Here is a 17,115-nt window from a genome sequence, read left to right on the forward strand (position 1 = left end):
TCTCTCCGATCCAGTGGGGAAGGCCCCAGTTTTATGGCATTACCTGCCCAGGCAGGAGGCAGGGTGTTAGAACTCTGAGTAGATAGCCCCTCCTCCCTGAAAGCAGCAGGCAGCAAAATAGGTCCGGAAATTCCTGAGCATTGGAAAGCCAGCACTAATGCAATTACCTGAAATAAAAGAAGAGGTCAGATAATAAGGGGCAAAGGTTTTTCCTTTTAAAGTAAAGAGCCAGGTAAACAAAACCAGCTGCCCCTGGAGCCAACAAGCTCTCCTCATTAAATGTTTTAAGAGGCTAATGGGCATAAGTGGCTAATTGGAGTACAATCCTGAAGACTAAATCTAGGGGCCTAGAGAAGGGGGAAAGGGGAAGGGTTAAGCAAAGAAGAAAGGAGATGAGACCTGCTCCTGGCAGAGGATCCCTATCTGGCCAGAATGGAATGGAAATAAGAGTAAGATGATTTCATCTGGAGTCTCTAATATTTGTTTGGATCTCTGTGATACGGCTTCTTGAGAATCTCAGCTGGGACAATTTTATGTTTATATGCTAGTGGAATAGAATCTGGAGTAAGTTTTAAAATAACTAATTATGGGAAATTTTATGTAAATTTACTGTGGAAAGTCTGAAAGGGTACAAGTCAAAATGTTAACAATGAGTTTCTCTAGGTGTTGGACTTACCAGTGATTTTTCATTTTCATATTTTAATTTTATGTGCATTTCCTATTTTGTCTATAATGAGCACTTGTTTCTTTTATAATAAACAGATAAAGGGCAGACTTTTAAATAAGATGAAAAGCATTAAACTAAAAATAAAATTTAGAACAAAAGAGAGCAAGAGAGTTGGTGAATGAATTGGTAAGTCATTCCATTTACTTTGTACACTCTGTCATCTTTGCTACCTTCCCAGGTGTATGCTTGGCATGAGCTGCGGATCTGGAGGCCAGCAGAGGAAGGAATGATGGTCGCTGGTAATGAGCCAGACAGGCTATTTGTCCACATACAGTGGTTTCAAGCCCATTGTGTTTGTAGTAATAGTTCACATAATGGGTATTTCTGCACAGCCTCTCCTCGCTTCAGCTTTTAGTTGAATAGCTTAGCCATTTGTGGTGTGATCCTAAGAGATGCTGAGATTTCAAGAGAGCTTAGAGGAGGACTATGATTTACCTAAAATTATCAACCTAAGCATTTCTAGAACCAACCATTCTGCCAGGTTTATGTGGAAGATGCCAAAGCACATCTTACTGGCAAATTCCTTTCCTCTCTCTTTCCCTTCCTTTCCTCTCTGATTTTGTTTGGTCCTCACGTGCCTTTGTAGCTGTCACTAAGCTAGTTAACTCTTGAGAAGAAACCTTGGCAGCTCAGAATTATCTTTACCCTCCCAATGCAGAAGACAGAGGAAAGCATAGAGAGTTGCCCCCCATCACTGGACAGTCAGTTGGAATCCAGTCCCACTTCCACTTACCCAGTCTTGGTTAGAAATCACATCTTTTCCATTTTTAACAATTTATTCTTTCCAAGTGGTTATCATAGGCTCTTATGTCCAAATCTAACTGCTATATTGAGCCCTTTACCATAGGCAGCCACTATCAGAGAGCCAAATCTCTGTAATAGGCAAGAGTTTTTCAAATAACTACTGACTGCTGACACTGAATGTTTTCTAAGAAGCTTCACGTATATGAAGTGCAGCAAGCTAATTGTCCCAGGGTACCCGAGAAAAAGGCTCAGGTATTTATCAACTCATACCTATGGTTCAATTGTCTCCTCTCTTCAAAAGGAATGCTAAATTCTGCAGGACCAAAATTCTTATTGGCAAATAGATGGGGAAACAGTGGCTGACTTTACTTTGGGGGGCTCCAAAATCACTGCAGATGGTGATTACAACCATGAAATTAAAAGACACTTACTCCTTGGAAGGAAAGTTATGACCAACCTAGATAGCATATAAAAAAGCAGAGACATTACTTTGTCAACAAAGGTCCATGTAGTCAAGGCTATGGTTTTTCCAGTAGTCGTGTATGGATGTGAGAGTTGGACGGTGAAGAAAGCTGAGCGCCGAAGAATTGATGCTTTTGAACTGTGGTGTTAGAGAAGACTCTTGAGAGTCCCTTGGACTGCAAGGAGATCCAACCAGTCCATCCTAAAGGAGATCAGTCCTGGGTGTTCATTGGAAGGACTGATGTTAAAGCTGAAACTCCAATACTTTGGCCACCTGATGCAAAGAGCTGACTCATTTGAAAAGACCCTGATGCTGGGAAAGATTGAGGGCAGGAGGAGAAGGGGACGACAGAGGATGAGATGGTTGGATGGCATCACTGACTCAATGGGCATGAGTTTGAGTAAAGTCCAGGAGTTGGTGATGGACAGGGAGGCCTGGCATGCTGCAGTTCATGGGGTCACAAAGAGTTGGACATGACTGAGTGACTGAACTAACCTGGAAGTTCTTATTTCCATAGTACAATATAAATGTGGATTTGTGTTTGCAAATGAAAGTTGATGAAACTTCACAGTAATATGGGATTCCTTTGGCATCCAGATGTGAATCTGACTCAGACTGCAATTATTAAAAAGACACTGTGATGGTCAGGCTGGGGAAGGGATTCATATTCAGGCCAAAGGCAGAGGCAATGTTCAGGGCCACAACTGAGAAGCTTTTAGAAGATCTGCCATCTCTGTTAACTTCTCTGGTTCCCTGAGAGAGCTCATCTATGGCCATGACTTCATTCATTATTTACAAACTGAAGAAAAGAAAACAGTGAGGTCAACATTTTCTATCTCAACTTTTCTCTATGCTGACTTCTCACATCTCCAAGGACCTGTTTTCTCTTTGATATTCTCTGTGTCTTTGATATCTCAGGCAGAATAATTTCTCTCCTTTGACAAACCTAAAACCTAGTCTGACTAGCCTACATGTCCTTGGCACCAATGTCCTCTAAGACATTCTCTCTCATAAGCTCATGATCATCACTGACTCCCTTCCCATCTCTCCTACACTCTACAGCTTTATTTTATTAGTTCTTTCTTCACAGGCTCTCACTTTTACTTTTTCTGTGACCTCCCTTACTTAGACCCAGATTCCTTCTTGCCTGCACTGTTGAGATAAGATAACCTTGTCACACTGGTTTCCTGCCTAGAGTTCTCTAGGCTCTCATCTAATTCATGGCCCTCAGGATAGCCTGAGACCAACTGAGAATGATTGAATCCAGCTTGTTAGGTTAAGAGTGGGGCCAAGAATAGGCTCTAAAAAGCTTAAGCTAAAGTTTTTACTGGAATTCCTCCCCCACATGTCACATGAAGGAGGAGCTGGACTATTCCTGGGTCCAAGAAAACAGCTGTTGAGTGAACAGTAAGAGGAAGCCAATTTTAGACCCATAGTAGAAGAACCTTTCCTGAGTTCGAGCTGTGCTACAGTGGATCCGTACTAGTAGGATATGAGAGTCGATTCCCTGTCCCAGATAATCACTCTCAGGGATGTTGTCACTGGATTACCTACTTTAGACCACATGACCACCAAGATCTTTTCAGACTACAAACGTTTGCAGCATAATCACAGCCCTCCCGATTTCATTCTCTCTCCCTCTCTCTCTTTCTCTCCCCCTGCCTCCCACCTACTGGAAATCCAGAGTTTGTTTCTGCTCCTCCATAATTCCCTCATTCCAGATCCTCAGTGGATGAACAGTGTCTTTGTCCAGATAGGTGTTTCCCTGCTCACCCCATCTGGGTTGCTACCACCTTGGATATTTAAGTAACCTGGAGGACAGATTGGTTATTGAATACCTTCTGTGTGCCATGTTCTGTTCTCAGCATTTCTCCTGATTTTTATTCACAGGGCTTCACAGTAACCCTGTGAAAATATATGTTTGGGTTCTTTTTAAACCAGTTTTAAAGAAGGGGAAGCCTAGTATCATATAGGTAATATGTGGCAAAGCTGAGCTTGAACCAAGGCTTTCAAACTTCAAGCTTTGTGTACTTGAGAAAAGTGACCAGAGGAAGGAGGGGAAGAGTGAGGCCCCTCAACCCTGGGTCATGGACTGTGTGGGATAGGATGCATGTTCACAGGCAATCCTACATATTGAAAGAATACATCTGGCACTTTTATCTCAAGGAGCATTAAACTATATGTGTTGCCAGCAAAACTTATATTTCTGATTTTTAAAATAATTACTGGGAGCTAACAAAGAAAAAAGAGGAAACTATAATGTATTTGATCAAAACATAAAAGAACACTAATTACAGTACATTTTTAACATACACATAGTCATTATGTAATATAATACAAATATTTATGTCCTTCATTATGTGTTATATTAACATTGCACAAATTATTTTTTTATTTGAACACTGCAGTGTTTTCATATGCCTAGCTTTCAGGTAGTATGCTGTCTAATCACAACTTAAAAACAATTGGAGGTGCTGACAGTGGAGTACTAATAGAGGTTGTGAGGTGATGGATATGGACATTACCAGCTCTGTGTGTTACACATAGTAAATGTTTATTGGATCTGAGTCTAGCATCTAGTACCAGGAATGAGGTGAAAGGTCCTGTCATTGGTTTGTTTTATTCCCTAATATAAGTAACCACCCAAATTTTCAAAAGCATGTACCCTTTGGGACAACAATCTCACTTTAGAATTCTATACACATGTAATTTAGTCAGTCTCCTATTGTTTATGACCCCATCTTTGTGAGCTGAAAATTAGAGAAATCAGAAAAGAACTAAAAGTTGTTGAGTGCTTACTGTATGCCAGACACTTTAGGTTTATCTGCTTAATCTTCAAACAATCCTAGGAAGCAGATAGGTTACCTCTCTTTTAAGAATAAGAAAACCGAGGCCCGTAAAGCCCAGGCATGTTGTCCAAAATCATATAGATAGTAAATACCTGATATGGAATTTGAATTCAGGTATCTCTGGCTCCAAAACCTGGACTCTTTCCAATATACCGATGATTTAAACATTAGAGTCTGTGGAAGTGTGTGACGTGGTGAGGGAGGCCAAGGGGAAGGCTGAATGAGAGGCACTCAGCTACCACCCACACTGCAACCAGAGCACCTGGTCTAAAGTGTAATTACAAGGAATTTTAACCATTCCGCTACATCATGTATTAGAATGGCAATTTAACATTACAAAGGATTTTCACATGGTTCTGTAACATGTACTGAGAGGTTGGTGACTAACTAAAAATGATGTAGTCTATCATTATTCATCAACCAAGGAGACCTAAGTAGATTGGAAAAGGGAGTCATAAGTTTTGACTTAAATTAAATAGATTTAATTTGGAATTTTGCAAAGATTAGTATTGGGAGGTTTAAGATAATGAAGGTCACTTAACCCTGGGCGTAGTCTTCAGAGTAAGAATTCTGAGAGAATCCACACAAAGCCGGATGGACTTGTTTTGGTTGAATGTTAATAGCGTAGTGTCAGCAGAACTTGATGTTTCACTTAAGCCATCTAACAGAACCAGGAACACTGCCACACTGAGGAGTGCCAAATGTTGCTATTTTAGGATAGGGCACCTGGACTTTAATCTGTCTTTCTTATTTGTTTATTCATATCCATTCATTTATTGTAGAGGTGGAAGGAGGTTGACTACAAGGTATTTTGCCAGGGAAGTGAACTGGAGATGAAATTTTTGCAACCCACTCACTGCACTAAATCTGATTTTTTGTGGTTGGTGTTCTCTTATTTAAAAATTCAAAATATTTGAGTAGTCTTGCAAACCTCTCACGTACCTTTATTATTTTAAAGTGGGAGTAAGGATGGTATGGAAGGGATGTTAAATTACTTTCCCTATGGGGGCAACAAAGTAAGCTTTTCCCCATTACCCAATTTGTGTTACGGATTCCTATCAGTTCCTATAGAGCAATAAATGCAGTTTCAATGGACAAAGGCTGAAAAAATCACAGTGTTAGCCTACGAATGGAGGTAAAAATAAAGAGGATAAGATGTTTATTTTTGTTTGAAAAGTATGCAGGATCAAAACTTTTTAGAATGTAAAAGCTCAAGTGAACCCTGGACTGTTGTTTCTCAGGCAACAGAGACCTCTGGCTAGAGAAATATATTTGTAATCTCCTGCTTGAGATTTTACCTGATTCTTATTTTATTTTTATTCCAGTTGCTACATTGATGGCCGGGTGGTCAAGGTGATGGACTTCCTGAAAACTCGCCTGTTAGACACACTCTCTGACCAGATTAGGAAAATACAGAAAGTGAGTAAAAATCTCTGGGGAAGAAGAGGAGAGAGTTTGGGAGTAAGGCAAGGAAAGGTCACAGGGTTCCAGCTGGATGGTAGCACTGTGGATAGTACAGTCTAGACTTTCATGGCCACGAGCTACCTCTCACAGTTAATGATTGTTGTTTATTGTTTTTAGATTGAGAAGGATTTGAATGTGCCATATCCAGGTTTAAAAGCTCCTATATTTAATAACAAATACTTTGTAATAGTTTGCTTCTAAATTGTGAGTTTCTTAAGGGAAGGATAGGTTTACTTTCTTTTTGCAAGAGTTTATTTTGGATTAGTTTAAGGAGAGAATGATTACATTCATTTAGTGGAATTGTGATCAAGGGTATTGGCAATTTTGAGCCACATGTACGGTACTCCTAGGCATCTTAGAATCAGCCAAGTAACATCTTACTTTTGTAGCCATAGATTAAATTAAGCAATCATATGTAGGTCATATTATCAAGAAACCTGTGGTCAGTAGTTCTCAAACTTGAGTAAAATGAAAATCACTAGAGGCTGCTTGTAAAATTTCCACTCTCACTTCTGATGTTTTGACTTAGTGTGTCTGGAATGGATCCCAGACATCTCTGCCTTTTAATAGTCATCTGTCAAGTGATTCTACCCAATGCAGATCACATTTTGCAATACACTAGATTAGGTAAGTCTGAATTGTGAGTGTCTTATGTCTACAATTTCCATCTACCTCTACAAAATAGTATCTCATCTTTCTTTAGCTTCCTAGTCAAGTACTTTTCCAGGGAAAAGTGAAGGTGAAAATCACTCAGTCCAACTCTTTGCGACCTCAAGGACTATACAGTCCATGGAATTCTCCAGGTGAAAATACTGGAGTGGGTAGCCTTTCCCTTCTCCAGGGGATCTTCCCAACCCAGAGATTGAAACCAGGTCTCCCGCATTGCAGGCAGATTCTTTACCAGCTGAGCCACAAGGGAAGACCTTTCTAGGGAATGAAGACCTTTTAAACATTCAACTTCCTCTTGAGCAGATTAAATACATCTTTGCAAAACAAACAAACAAACAGGTGGACCCCCACTAAAATAGGGTGAATGAGGGAAGTTCCCTGGTAGTCCAATGGTTAGGAATCCATGCTTTCAGTACCAAGTGTTTGGGTTCAATCCCTGGTCCAAGAACTAAGATCCTGCAAGCCATGGCATGGCCAATATATGTATATGGGATGAATGAATAAATGAATGGGTAAATAAACAAATGGCTCATTATAAAATTAGTTGTGTAAGAAAATACTATTTGGAGCAATCATAGAAAAGCACTTAATGTCATACTCAGATTATAAATAGCCCTTTGAGTCTTTAGAAGTTGTGAGGCCTCAGGACTTCTGAATTTCTACGTCCCAGTATGATCCCTGTGGGGATCAGGTGCATTGACCAGCACCCTTATCTGTCACTGTCTCCTACTAGGCAACGCCTAGGAGAACTAAATGATTTGAAATATCTGTCAGTCTCTGCTTGACATTCACTTAGTTTTTAATATTTAACTACTATTTACTGAGCTTTTAACAAGTAGCAGGCATAGTCCCAGCTGCTGAGGATACAAAATGGAATGAGACATGTTCTTTGCCCTTGAGGAACTATACAGTTTCAAGGTTTAATACTTACTTGAGCAATACTTACTTTGAAAAACATATTACCTAATGGAGTAGAATGTCAACCTATTAAACTCTAGAGTTTTCTAAGCACATTATGCTAATCCAGTATTAGTTATTTGTCTCTAAAAAGAGGGAAGGAAATTTCTTTCATTTATTCACTTGTTCATTCTTTCATTCAGTGGATATTTAATGAGTGCTTACTGTGTTCCAGGTACTATTCTAAGTTTTTGTGTTACAATAGTGTTCAACATAACAAGTCGCTATATTTTTGGTTTTTCCAGCTTTGAGTCTAGCAACCTGATCAAAGGATTGTCACTGGAAGTAAAATGATTCAATGGTGTCATGGCACTGTGAGCGAAGGTTCTAACTGTGTTCATGTAATTCTTCATGTAGAACTAGGTCAAAACCAAGACAAAAGAGTTAGGAGTTAGGTTCTCCTCTTTCTGCCCACTACTTATTACTCTACACCAGTGAATGTTCCTTCACCATCACAGAATGTTCAGAGACTGAAATAAGAGACTAAACTCACTTCCTGACTGGTCCAGGCAAGGCTGAAGAAACTTAAGGAAAAGGTCTCAAACTCTGGGCACAATTGAAATTCAGACTTTCAAAAACACATCTGTTGGACACAGTAAAGGAGAGCCAAGTGTGATTGCAGAGAGGAGCAGTGGAGCCTTGAAGAGAAATGACCTATACATACAGAAGACACCTGGCAGGGGGTAGATAGAATTAGCAGTAGAGCCTGGAGCCACCTTTTGGCTCTGGCAAATACAAAATGCTCAGTGGTCCCCTCAGGCTTACGTTACTGTTCTGGTTACGTCTTGCTGTGCAATAAATTATCCCAAAACTTAGTGGCTTAAAATGATCATTTATTATGACCATGAATTCTATGGGTCAGGAATTCCCATAGGATGGCTTTTCTTTGCTCCATTACTTTCAGCTGGAAAACGTGAAGGCTAGGCTAATTCAAAGGCCAATGACTGGAATCATCAGAAGGCTCATTCACTCTGAAAGTTGATGTCAGTTGTTAACTATCACCTTTGTGGGGCTGATAACCAGAATACCTCTCCCTGTAGCCTTGGACTTCCTCTCAAGGTTTTAAAGTCAGATGCCCAAGAGAGTGAGTCAGGTGGAAGCTCTATTAACTTTTCTATCTATCCTTAGAAGTCATAGGGCATTGCTTCAACCATAGTCGATTCATTAAGACAGTCACCAAGACCCTTAGGGATTTAAGAGAAGAGGAAATAAACGCTTCTTGATAAGGGAGTGACGAGGTACTGGAAGGGCATATAAGACCAGAAACATTTTTTCCGTCACTTTGGGAAAATACTGTCTGCCAAAGTTTCATCCTCCTTGTTTTATTTAGTAGCCCATGCAGTTCTCTCTCTGACTGGTTTTCTTTTTCCAAATCTCTTTTATAAAGCTCTTGCCAGAGATTGCCTTAAATGGATATCTGCTAGGGTTGTTGCTAGATCACAGATTCATTGAGGTTTGATTCATAGGATAGACTTTCTACTAGCTACAGTAACCTGGGCCCAGTTGTTAGGGCCTTGAGAAGGGGAGTCTCGCACCACCGCTGAGGATATACTAGGTACTGGCCTGACTTGGGGAGATGAAGCCTAGGAGACCAGAGAAGAGTCATCAAGATTTGTCAGTTGAAAAGTTACTTTGGTTGTTCCTGAAATCCCCTGTGGGTGGAATGGGGGTTTGGGAAATTTAATACTAGGGTACAGTCTGGGGCAGAGTGATCAAAGTTCTTTCTTGTGAGCCCCCCAACCAGCTTGGAAATGGTCCAAGTAAACATTTTATTAGATATATACCTGGAACTCTCATCCAAAAGTTAGAAATGGAATATCTGTTTCTTTTTTATTTCAAGAAGTTCATAGAAATCTTAATGATCTCTCCTTAGGTCCTAGTAATGGAAAAAGGGTAGACTTCCTACCAAAACAAATTCATGCAAGGTTGGTTTTTATAAAACTATGGTGAGGCTGTTTGAAGAAGAGACAGGAGACAGGATTTGAAGTCTAGTGGCTTAGGTTGTATGACCCTCAGCCATTCACTTAACCTTTCTGATTTTGTTTCTTCACCTGTAAAATGAGGTTGCTAAGAACACAGTCAGCCCTCTCTATCTGTATCTGTGCGTTCTACATCTGTGGGTTCAACCAAACACTAATTGAAAATACTCAAGAAAAAACATTTTAGAAGGTTACAAAAAGCAAAACTTGAATTTGCCAGGTACTGGCAACTATTTACCTAGCATTTTCATTGTATTAGGTATTATAAGTAATTTAGAGAGATTTAAAGTACAATACATGGAAGAATGTGCATAGGTTATAATACAAACACTACACCATTTTGTATATGAGACTTAAACAACTGCAGATTTTGATATCCACAACAGTTCCTGGAACTAGTACTTGATAGCGACCATTGTACTATCCTCCTTCCCTCTCAGGGAGATTAGGAAGATCACATGAAACCCTGATTTGCTCATTGCTAGTGAGTGGTAGTTCTTGCCATAATTATTGTTGTTTCAGTTATTATGGTTGTTTTTTAATAACAATTCATTTTACTGGAGAAGCTTCATGTTACCTTTATTCTCAACTTGTTCTTTGCTTTCTTCCTCTTTCCTCTTTCTTTGAACCCTGGAGAATATGATAGGTGATATTTTTGGCACCTGAGAGACAGTGACTCAATTGCTAAAAACAGCTGTGGTTTCCAAATTTGGATTGCCACTTAAGAATGCTTAGTTTTCTGAGCAGTGGGTGAATTCTGGTTATATGAAAATCTACATGATGCATTTGAAAACCAAACAGAGACAGTGTTTGGACAACCCACTTGTTTGGGTGATTCACACACTCGCTCCTTTCCATTAGAATGAGAATAATTGTCTGTACTTTGAGAGATGAGTCAAGGGAAAGAGTTGAGAATCTCACAATGCAGCCAATAGTCCGATGGGAAAGTAAGAGATGTTTAGGATACAGTGCAGATGGTATAGTGTGGATAGCTGGGCAGACTCCAAAACAATAACATAAGAACCAAGATGAACCATTTTGGCTCAAGTCACTTGGACTCTATGATTTGTGTCTTCATTTCCTAGAGGAATCAGAGGAGGAAATAACACTTTTTGATATTATTTTCAGCAATTCAATAAGCACAGGAAGGAGTTGGTGAAATCCTAGTCATAAGGGAAGTATTTTCAAAAATACTGTCCTTATGATTGCTTTTTGAATACTAAATAAACTGAACAATTGGCTTCCCTAATATTTGAAATTTTCCTTCCCTCCTCCTTTCCTTCTTTTTCCCTTCCTTCCTTCATTTATAAACTATTTATAACATTCTCATGTCTTCCAAACTCCTGAGGATAAAACAATGAGCAAGAAGGATATGGTGGTTATACTCATAGACTTTATGGTCTAGAGGGAAAATAGTTAATGAAACAAACAATGATAGTAAGATGCAATGACTCACATAACAGTGGAATTTAGGGTGCTACAGGAGCCCATGGTGGGATATAGCTACTGTAGTTTGTAAAGGAAGGGAAATTTCAAATATTTTTGAAGGGAAGCCAGTATTTTTTGTTAATATCATCATTGTTTATGATTGCTTATAATAATAAAGAGGAGTAATTTTTTTGAAATCTCAATAGATGCAGTAACATTATAGCACTTTTTCCAATATATCTTAGTGGCAGGATCATGGAAGTAGGTAAGGCAGATAAATATTTAATCCTTTGGAAGTAATGAACAGATTAAAAAGGAAACTTTTTTTCTCAATCAATCTTTGGTTTACCTATTAGTTATATCAAACTATATCAAAGGGGAAGAGAGTAGAAGAATAACAGTTACTCTTAAAGGTCATAGAATAACTGGATGCACAATTAAAGGAAAATGAAGACAGTTACAACGTTAACCTTCTCTAATGAAGAAAACCGAAAATGAAAACACACTAGTAGGTTAAGAACAGTAGTATTACCACTGGAAAAAAATCAGTGTTTGATTGATTGATATATTGATTGCTTCATTCAATAATCTATATATATTTGCTCAGTTCAGTTGCTCAGTCATGTCCAACTCTTTGCCACCCCATGGACTGCAGCATACCAGGTCTCTCTGTCCATCACCAACTCCAGGAGTTTACTCAAACTCATGCCCATTGAGTCGGTGGTGCCATCCAACCATCTCATCCTATGTCGTCCCCTTCTCCTCCCGCCTTCAATCTTTCCCAGCATCAAGGTCTTTTCAAATGAGTCAGTTCTTCACATCAGGTGGCCAAAGTATTGGAGTTTCAGCTTCAACATCAGTCCTTCCAATGAATATTCAGAACTGATCTCTTTTAGGATAGACTGGTTGGATCTTCTTGCAGTCCAAGGGACTCCCAAGAGTCTTCTCCAACAACACAGTTCAAAAGCATCAATTCTTCGGCACTCAGCTTTCTTTATAGTCCAACTCTCACATCCATACATGACTACTGGAAAAACCATAGCCTTGACTAGACGGACCTTGTTGGCAAAGTAATGTCTCTGCTTTTTAATATGCTGTCTAGATTGGTCATAACTTTTCTTCCAAGATACTAAGCATCTTTTAATTTGCTTAGTCATGACTATTTCCATCTCCAGGGCATCTTCTCAACTCAGGGATCAAACCTGAGTCTGCCGCATTGTAAGCGGATTCACTGTCTGAGCCACCAAGGAAGCCCATGTTGAATGCTTGTTTCAATGTGCCAGTGCCTACCACAGCGCCTATCACTTAGCAAGCGCTCAGTCAATATTAGAGGCAGACTGTTAGGGAGGGGAAGGTGATTTGACAGAGTAAAATAGTGGTAGAAGTGTGAAAGAAGCAAAGTAAATCTTTGTCTCATCACATTCAGACGTGCTATCTCTGCCGTTCAAATCCGAAAGAATCTAATTCGCTACTAATTTTGTAGCATAGTGTTGAATAGATAGAAATTGATTTAGGCAACCATAAGTGGACTGTGAGGCTTCCCAGGTGGCTCCAGTTGTAAAGAACCCACCTGCCAATGCAGGAGATGCAAGAGACATGGATTTGATCCCTGGATCAGGAAGATTCCCTGGAGGAGGGCTTGGCAATCCACTCCAGTATTCTTGCTTGGAGAATCCCATGGACAGAGGAGCCTGGCCAGCTACAGTCTATAGGGTCACAAAGAGTCTTACCTGACTGAAGTGACTTAACACACACAGCACACAAATGGGCTATGCCTATATGTAGGCATAGTAGGAGAGTTTCCTCTGGTATGTGTTTAAGGGTGAAAGAAAGGTCTCTTTACGGCTATGAGTAACATTTTAGTCAGTTTTTTAATGCCAGATACTTCACTTTAGAAAAATAATTTTTGATTATACTTTAGCGGGAGAATGCAGAATGTAAATAACCTGAAAAGAGGTAAACTACACTGATTTAAAGTCACACTAAGGCCTTAATATAAAATAGATGATCCTTTTCCAAAAGCAAGGTTATTTCCTCTGTAATAATTTTATTTTGCTAAGTATTTTATTGAAATATAGTTGAATTGCCATGTTGTGTTAATTAGTGCTGTACAGCAAAGTGACTCAGTTATACATATATACATTCTTTTTCATATTCTTTTCCATTATGGTTTATCACAGGATATTGAATAGTTCCTTGTGCTATACAGTAGGACCTTGTTGTTAATCCATTCTGTATATACCGGTGTGCATCCGCTAATCCCAAACTCCCAATGAACCCCTCTCCCAGCCTCCGCCCCTTGGCAGTCACCAGTCTATTTTCTTTGTCTGTGTTTCTGCTTCTGGTTTACAGGTAGGTTCATCTCTGTCATGTTTTAGATTCCACCTATAAGTGATATCATATGGTATTTGTCCTTCCCAACAGCAGGTTTGGATAGAGGGGAAGAGAAACACAGGCCAAGGGAGAACTCAAGAGACAGAGGACCCTAAACTCAAACTGTGCCACACTGATACCTTAGGTGACATCCAGGTGTGATTCTAAGTTTTATGGGGCTGGCAACTTATACAATGGGGACCACTTTAAGAAGAAGAAAACAAAACAAATTTGCATGTTTTAGAAATATATCTGACCATATGAACAAATTAGTAGGGCCCTTCCCAGGACATTAACAGAGGCCTGGGGAAATGGGGAGGTGAAGTTGATGAGCTTCCCAGTAAACTAGTGTCTGTGACTGCACTTGACTATGCATCTGAAAATGGGAGAATATGACCCAATGGAACTTTAGGCTCTTTTCTTTCAGATATAAGTAAATAGGGGAATCTACCTGGAAAAATATGTTTACCACAAAAAAGCTCCAAAGTTTTGGTCAGTGTCATTCTGTGAACTATAATTCCTTGATTCTTAAACACAAACAATGATAGAATTCCAGATAAGCTATTTAAAATCCTAAAACATGATGCTGTTAAAGTGCTATACTCAATATGCCAGCAAATTTGGAAAACTCAGCAGTGGCCATAGGACTGAAAAAGGTCAGTTTTCATTTCAATCCCAAAGAAAGGCAATGCCAAAGAAAGTTCAAACTGCTGTACAACAGCATTTATTTCACTTGATAGCAAAGTCATGCTCAAAATCCTTCAAGCTACACTTCAACAGTATCTGAACCGAGAACTGCCAGATGTAAAAGCTGGGTTTAGAAAAGGCAGAGGAACAAGAGAACAAATTGCCAACATCCATGGGCTTTCCTGGTGGCTCAGATGGTAAAGAATCTACCTGCAATGCAGGAGACCCAGGTTCAATCTCTGGGTCTGGAAGATCCCCTAGAGAAGGAATGACAACCCACTCCAGTATTCTTGCCTAGAGAATTCCATGGACAGAGGAGCCTGTCGGGCTACAGTCCATGGGGTTACAAAGAGTTGGACATGACTGAACAACTAACGTTGGATCATAGAAAAAGCAAGAGAATTAAAAAAAAAATCTACTTCTGCTTCATTGATTATGTGAAAGCCTTTGACTGTGTGGAACAGAACAAACTGTAGAAAATTCTTAAAGAGATGGGACTACCAGACCACCTTACCTACCTCCTGAGAAACCTGTGTGCAGGTCAAGAAGCAACAGTTAGAACCAGACATAGAACAACAGACTGACTCAAAATTGGGAAAGGAGTATGACAAGGCTATATGTCACCCTGCTTATTTGGCTTCTATGCACAGTACATTATGCTAAATAGTGGGCTGGATGAATTACAAGCTGGAATCAAGATTTCTGGGAGAAATATCAACAACCTCAGATATGCAGATGATACCATTCTTATGGCAGAAAGCAAAGAGGAACTAAAGAGCCTCTTGATGAGGGTAGAAGAGAAGAGTGAAAAAGCTGGCTTAAAACTCAACATTCAAAAAACTAACATCATGGCAACCAGTACCATCACTTCATTGCAAATAGATGGGGAAAAGTGGAAACAGTGACAGACTTTATTTTCTTGGGCTCCAAAATCACTGCAGAAAGTGACTGCAGCCATGAAATGAAAAGGCACTTGCTCCTTGGAAGATAAGCTATGACAAACCTAGACAGCATATTAAAAGACAGAGACATCAATTTGCCAACAAAGTTCCCTGTAGTCAAAGCTATGGTTTTTCCATTGGTCATGTATGGATGTGAGAGTTGTACCATAAAGAAGGCTGAGTGCCAAAGAATTGATGCTTTCAAATTGTGATGCTGGAGGAGATTCTGGAGAGCCCCTTAGACTGCAAGGAGATCAAACCAATCAATCCGAAAGGAAATCAACCCTGAATATTCATTGGAAGGACCGATGCTGAAGTTGAAGCTTCAGTACTTTGGCCACCTGATGCAAAGAGTCAACTCATTGGAAAAAAACTCTGATGCTGGGAAAGACTGAGGACAAGAGGACAACAGAGGATGAGACAGTTGGATGGCATCACTGACTCAATGACATGAGTTTAAGCAAACTCCTGAAGGTAGTGAAGGACAGGGAAGCCTGATGTGCTGCCATCTATGGGGTCACAAAGAGTTGGACATGACTTAGTGACTGAACAATAACAGCAACCTTCAATTGAATAATAGCTGGAGGGAGAGAGTAAACAGCTGGCTAGTTTCTTTTGATGGAAAGCATTCTTATTTCAAAACCATTAAAATGCATCAACAACTTACAGAACTATAATAATTGTGTTACCTTTTCGGCTACAATGCCATCCACTTGGCACTCCATTTGAGTGCATCAAATATTACCAATCCACTGAAGAAACCAGTAAATTTTTTGAAGGCCACATTTGCTAAGTAGTAAAATTAGAACTCCTAATTCCAGGGCCCACGCTGTACCCAGTACACCATTCTGAATCTCCCATGCATGTTGACCATTAATTTTGTAACCCATGTAATATTTATATTCCTGACCACCCAGGATTAGGAAACCTTTTTAAAAAGAATATTGAATGTTCTTGGTGAGAGAATATCAAATTGACCTCAGTCAGTTGATATAATCTAAGGTGGGTGTTCTAGACATGAGAGCTGAATGAAAGTTGGGTGCTACAATATTAGGTGATATATAATATTATCACAACATTAGAGAGTGGAAGAGGACAAGGATTTTCAGGGAGTGACTTGCAATCATTCACTGGACTCCATTCATATGTTTCATGTACACAGTTTTTGGCCAGCGTATAGTGAGGTCCTGTTGTGTGGAAGGCAATGATTATATTAAGGACATTTTGGGGGACTAGCCCTCAGAACAAATTGCTCCTTGAAGCAAAAATCTTCATGAGGAAAAGGCAGCTTGGGGTGACCGTATAACATTTCCACATGGAAGTGGGGAGATTACAGGGTTTGTCCTGAGCAAGAGGAAATTACCTCTGAGGCCGGTGAAACTTATGACTTGTCAGTAGGTAGACAGACCAGTAAGCCTGAGGGGTTGGTTAGTCATAGAAAAGAACTGGAGATGGGAAGAAGAGTAATTTTTGTGCAGGTAGCTGTTGTCCTGTCTTTCCCTCCACCAAGCGCTTATTCTTGAACATAGTCATTGCTTTGGGACTGTGAAACTTTCTTCCTCATTTTCTTGCATATGCTCATAATTTCCTTGTCTCCTCTGTGATTTTCCTTTTTATGTATTTTCTTATTTTAATTTTATGTTTGGTTGCAATTACACTCAATTGTTTTTCTGCGGTTTGAGATAACAAGAGCAGAGAATGCAATTTTAAATCCTAAAAATGACATAGAAACAGAAGCCACAAATTAAAAATTGATCTGATACTGAAAGACAATGGGCAAATACGGCACTCCGGAACAGTGAGATGATAAAAAGAATTATACAGAAAAAAATTA

The 17,115-nt window shown here is 39.6% G+C and overlaps 1 protein-coding gene across 3 annotated transcripts in view; it reads left to right on the forward strand.

Moving 5' to 3' along the window:
• Window positions 1–17,115, forward strand: part of HPSE2 (heparanase 2 (inactive)) — a 658,038-nt gene that overhangs the window by 491,507 nt on the left and 149,416 nt on the right. For all 3 annotated transcript variants that reach the window (XM_081549219.1, XM_081549229.1, XM_081549238.1), the window contains one exon: window positions 6,109–6,202. In XM_081549219.1, coding sequence (XP_081405345.1) covers window positions 6,109–6,202 — 94 coding nt within the window. The remainder of the gene's footprint in view (window positions 1–6,108; window positions 6,203–17,115) is intronic.

The sequence above is a fragment of the Giraffa tippelskirchi genome, chromosome 2, assembly GCF_054371585.1.
Source record: "Giraffa tippelskirchi isolate mGirTip1 chromosome 2, T2T-mGirTip1v1.2.pri, whole genome shotgun sequence".
Classification (NCBI taxonomy): Eukaryota; Metazoa; Chordata; class Mammalia; order Artiodactyla; family Giraffidae; genus Giraffa; species Giraffa tippelskirchi.